At 34.7% G+C, this 5596-nt stretch overlaps 1 protein-coding gene across 1 annotated transcript; it reads left to right on the top strand.

Annotated features, from left to right (window-relative positions):
* Positions 1 to 402: 402 nt before the first annotated feature.
* LOC134242012 (uncharacterized) lies at positions 403 to 2676 on the top strand. Its single transcript, XM_062724019.1, has 2 exons — positions 403 to 738; positions 1314 to 2676. The coding sequence occupies exons 1-2, from the start codon at positions 537 to 539 to the stop codon at positions 2519 to 2521; spliced, it is 1410 nt and encodes a 469-aa protein (XP_062580003.1). The 5' UTR covers positions 403 to 536; the 3' UTR covers positions 2522 to 2676.
* Positions 2677 to 5596: the final 2920 nt, after the last annotated feature.

The following is a 5596-nucleotide window of genomic DNA, read 5'->3' as shown; positions in this document are numbered from 1 at the left end:
GCGTTCTGCGTTCACTCACTGTTCCCTGTTCATACATTATTCATCAAGTTGCATTCAGCATTCACACATCGTTTGTTCTGCGATGGTTCAGCATTCGCTCACAATTCAAGTTGGAAAGTAGAACGATTCAGGGACTGTATTTAAATATATCAGGTACAAATTGACTAAGAATCATTAAACTTTCTCAGTTGATGATCATGGGTCCTCCAAGTATGTCATCTGAAAAGTAGCTAGGTCACTGTGACCTTCTTTCGAAATTTTATGGTTATAATTTTGAAAATATTTTATGTACCAACTGGATAAGAATCATCAAACTTATTTGATGCATTATGGGACTTCATAGAATGACAAGTGATATTAGTAGGTCAACATGACCTACTCTCAGGTACTAATTAGGAACCTGCTCCGATTATCTTTTCTTTAGAGGGCGCCACAGGCAAACACGGTCCTGTATCGGAACACCCTCGCGCCTTATCAGTAGTTACCGATCGAAGAAAAACGTAAACAATCTGCTGTCAAACACATGCTCGTAAAACATGCCTGAAACTTGTTGTTGTGTGCCGAATTGTAGTAATCGAGGTGGCCATATATTTCCAACAGATCCGTTAAGAAGAAAAGCATGGATACACGCAATAAAACGTGGTGAAACTCGTTTTCAAAGCTGGACTCCGTCAACTCATGCTGTTGTTTGCAGAGCACATTTTAAATCAGACGACTATTTGACTGAAACCCAGCATGGTAACAATATTTATTTATTTATTTTGAAATCTTTGATAAGCATGTGCAAAGTAATGTTAATAGATTTTATTCTGAGCAATGTTTAGCCCTTATTTGCTTAGATGAAATGCACTAAAATATCGAATCCCTTGTTTACCTCTCATACGAAGTAATCTGATAACGTTACAGACACTGCCACATGCAGACTCCCCACTGACAACTTCAATTACTGGTCATTTATTACAAACGCATTATCTTTTAACAATATAAACACAAGGCATGTCTAAAAGAACACATGCTGTTGCCTGATAATTTATGCATATCTACCAGTACAAGATACTGTGTTTTGACATTGATGTCTAATTAGCACCCTGCTTAAAAACAAATTTGACCTGTTTAGTTGAATTAATAAACACATGGGCATGTTTTGTAACATCAATTTTATAACAATAATACTTGTAATAATAAAAATATTTTAGTAAATTTATATTTGTTTTATTTGCTTTAAAAAGTTAGTTCAAATTATAAATTAATTATTTAATAAATAATCTAGTACTATGAACAAGTATTGATATATTAAATAATTTAATTCTTAGGAACTACTCCTTTAAGTAAAAGATTGAAGAAAACTGCAGTGCCAAGCATTTTTCCCTGGGTAGAGCCAAGTCCACATTCACATGAACGAGCCGACAGAGCCAAGTCCAGAGGCATCAAACGAAAACTAGCAGAAGAATTTTCTGCTTCGTCTTCCATAGATGAATTCATCTATACATCAGCTGATGATCTGCAAGTATCCGAGGAAATTGTATCTAACTCTACCCAAATTTTGGCTGAAGAAATTCAAGTCACTGTTCAGAAATCTGACGTTAAATTTTTTGATGTACAGACACAAACTCCTCGGTATCCCCCAATGAGTATTGAAAACTTTACAAATGATGATGCCGGAGTAAATTTCTATACTGGATTGGAAACTCTAACTAAATTTTATTTTGTTTTAAGAACCTTAGGACCCGCAGCTCACTGTTTGAATTATATTTATCATAAGGTTTCAAACATAAGTGTTCCTGACCAATTTTTCTTAGTCCTCTGCAAGTTACGGCGCCATACGACCAATTTTGAACTTTCAAGATTATTTGGAGTTTCCGAAAAGACTGTATCAAATATATTTTTTACATGGATTTTATTCATGAGTAAGCAATGGCAGGAAATCGACATTTGGCCTACAAAGTATCTTGTAAAATATTACTGTCCATCAGATTTTAAAACAAAATTTCCAAATACTAGAGTGATAATAGATGGCACAGAGTGTCCAATTAAAAGACCAAAGTTACCAAAGCCACAGCAAGCAACGTATTCTACCTATAAAAACCGTAACACGGTAAAAGTTCTTGTAGGAGCGACACCAGGTGGATTAACATCTTATATTTCTACAGCTTATGGGGGATCCACAAGTGACCGTCAAATAGTTGAAAGAAGTAGGCTGTTAGAAATGTGCAATTCTGGAGATTCAATAATGGCGGACAAAGGTTTCAATGTGCAGGATATGTTTGTACACAGGAACATTCAAATAAATACACCAACATTTTTCAAAAAGAAAAACAGAATGTCATGTGCTACTGTGATTGAGGACCGAAAAATATCCAGCAAACGTGTGCACATTGAGAGGATCATTGGACTTGCAAAAACATTCAAAATTCTGACTGAGCCTATGAATAGTTCTGAAACAAAACTTTCTTCAGAAATAATCTATGTTTGTTTCATGTTGTGTAATTTTAAGAATTGCATAGTGCCATCTTATGCATAACTTGGTATTAAAAATGACATAATAAGAGAAAAAAGTCTTTATTTCATTTTTCTTTATTGCAACTACATTTTCCATCATATGTCTTGAAAAAAGTTTTTTCCAATAGAGCAGACTTAAAAAAATCTTCATAGAATTCATTCAATTTTTTCTTCATCTCATCAATAAATTTATCATCCCTTTCTATTGCAAAGAACAAAAAGTCATTGAAAGTATACACAACAAATATACACTCATTTTTCTCTGCACAGTAAAGTTGTCCTTGGACCTGATAGTAATAGTCATGGGTTTTATTCAAATAAAATTTACTTCCAGACTGCTTGATATAAGGAACTGTTTTTGAGGAAATAAAACTGTTTCTTGCCACATATGGACACTTAACTTCAATCAAGGTGTCATCGTCAATAATACCATCTGGGGTTGCTGCTAAATGAGGGGAGTCCAGACTGACACAAATTCCACTATTGTAAACTGTGCGTCCCGAAATTTCCTGGTACTTCTTCACAGCTTCTTTTTCGTATTTTCTTCCATGAAGAATAGGTTTAGCATTAATTTTTTGTGCCTTTGTTGTTAAAAAGTCAGCAAGTTTCACCTTATCAGTTCGATCAGTTGCTTTACATATTCTCCCGAATACCGAAGAATGAAGACGTTTGCAACGTTCCTCAAACCAAAGGTCGTTGGCCGCTTGTGTAGCTGTTTTTATCATAACTTGACGTGCATTCTCCTCTGAAATTTCTGATACATTTAAAAGTTTCAAATGATTTTCACTAAACGTGTCTTTTAGATAGTCATGGTCCAGGTTGTAAGCTTTCATGTTTACAGGCTCATACAGCTGAAAAATTGGAGTCTTACTAATACCTGGGTAATTCAAGCACACATTTCTAAAGTAAGACTGGTATCCCGGATTGCCTCTAAATTCAACTGGACGAGGGTCATAGTCATTATTGCATACTTCGTCACAGCCTGGCATGTCCAACTGTCTTGCTTTCATAGGGCTTCCTTTATGGGGCTTAGCACGATGAAAAGTTTGTAACCTCTGTGTGCAGGTGAGTTCTGTTTTGTATGTCCCATGCTTAACAAAATCTGCACATGAAAAAAGTACAGCACAGACATGCTTGCAATGTGCATCGGGTCCCATGCCTGCCGCACATTCACATTGAGACTCTATAACACTTCTGTCTTTTCCTATCATAATGTCAACAACATATTTCACAGACTTCATCATTGAAGCTTTTACACTACTTCTAACGAACCAATTTGAATCATGAAATGTCACCCTCACATACTGGATAAACCCATCGTTGTACATATCCCTTCCTTTCTTATCAGTTGTCTTATTAAACTTCGACAAGAAAGTGGAAATTTCTGCCTCTGTGCAACCTGGAAAGGTCTTGTCACCATGAAGGTCCTTGTAGAGTTGTGGATCTGGCGTCATCATCATAAATTCAGGTCCATAAACATCGGTCTTAGCACAATGTGCATTTCTTCTGTAGGCTTCAAGTCTGCAATAAAATAAGCATATTTAATTCTTTTTCATGTATATTTTGAGTGAAACATAGCTGCAACAATCAGGAAATAATAATACTGCTTCATAATAAAAATGTAGAGAAGTATTCTTATTTTACTGCAAGCACCAAGCAATATGAGATCGATGTTAGAATTACCGAGGAAATTCAAGTTAAAAATCTAACACGCTAAAGTTGCAGATTATTTAAGAATTAGTTTCTTAAACGAGGTAATTCTGATATTTACTGTCAATTTGACTTAATGTTAATCTTTTACACACCATTGATAATTATTTACTGTGTTATTAATAATGTTTACTTGGATTTGCATGAAAACATCGTATGTTTATTTACCTCTCCACAAGTTCCCACTTCCTTCCTGATTTCTTTGCTCCAAACTTTTCTAACTCGTTCTTAAGTTCAGGTATAGTCATATCACCACAATTAGATGCCATAGTAAATTAAGGATTGTAACTGAAACGTGTGTGCTTTCCGATATCGTATTCGAGAATGGATGCTGATTATCCATCTTCACAGGTTTTATCACTTTTGTAATGGACCGCATTTTCCTGTGGCGCCCCCTACCGATACAAGATAAGATAACCGACTCCGGTTCCCCATTGGAGAATTATTGTGTTCACTCTGATTAAGTGTTAAACGAACAATGTAAAGTAGAAACTTCTATACTGGTTTAAAAAAACATGTAAGTAGGGAAATAAATTTAACTGAATAAACTGAATTGGAAATATATTAAATTTTGGTTACTATATGCGTTGGTTGCCATGGAAACAGTATTAATTGAGAATATCACCAACTTTTGAACAATGAACCTTTAAAAACACGAATACAGTCACTACGTTAGTTTACACACATACTCAAAATGCACTCTTAAAATTTTGCCATAAATGCTTCAAAGAAATTATTTAGAAGATTTATGTAAATAGGTGGTAACCATGGATACATTATAAATGAATTTTACATGAAAAATTTCGGTATTCAGCAATGCTAAGTATAGCACGAATATACTCAATCACCAAAAGTTAAGAAACAATAAAAATGTTTTAATTCATATGAAAGGTAATATCCGAAAATAATTAAGAGCAGATTTAGAGGGGTCTGGGGACATCCCCCAATAAGAATTTTTTTTTATGAAAAAGTAGCAGAAAATGCCCCCCCCCCCCCCCCCCCCAAAAAAAAAATGAATCCCTCCTGTAACTGAAAGGTTTTCCCCGTATATGAAGAAAATTGTGGGAAGATCTCATAGAACCCCATTCCTCCCCGAAATAGATTTATGTTTTTATTCTGGATTAGGTAGGTTGTTAATTTTTTTTGTCAAAAAATATTCTAAAATCTGAATTTTTTTACGCACAGCAAAGCTGTTCCCCATAGATTACATTGTAGTTGTGTTGTCCACCCTTCAGAAAATTTTCTTTCAACTTTTGACACCAGTTTTGAGTCCCTGCAATATGATTGCTTGGTAACTTGTATAAAATAAAAAAAAATACTCTGTTTACATCAGTATCATAAAATGCTTGTACACTATAATGAGTATGATGGTTCTTGCTTGATCAGA

The sequence above is a fragment of the Saccostrea cucullata genome, unplaced genomic scaffold (assembly GCF_032062105.1).
Source record: "Saccostrea cucullata isolate Sc308-1 unplaced genomic scaffold, CSIRO_AGI_Scuc_v1 ctg2586, whole genome shotgun sequence".
Classification (NCBI taxonomy): Eukaryota; Metazoa; Mollusca; class Bivalvia; order Ostreida; family Ostreidae; genus Saccostrea; species Saccostrea cuccullata.
The sequence above is the reverse complement of the archived record's forward strand: the minus strand, read 5'-3'. Positions and strand labels throughout refer to the sequence as shown.

Coding starts and splice junctions, on each gene's coding strand:
- LOC134242012 (XM_062724019.1), top strand. CDS start 537: ATGCCTGAAACTTGTTGTTGTGTGCCGAATTGTAGTAATCGAGGTGGC. Junction 739..1,313: donor TTTGACTGAAACCCAGCATG/GTAACAATATTT, acceptor TTTAATTCTTAG/GAACTACTCCTTTAAGTAAA.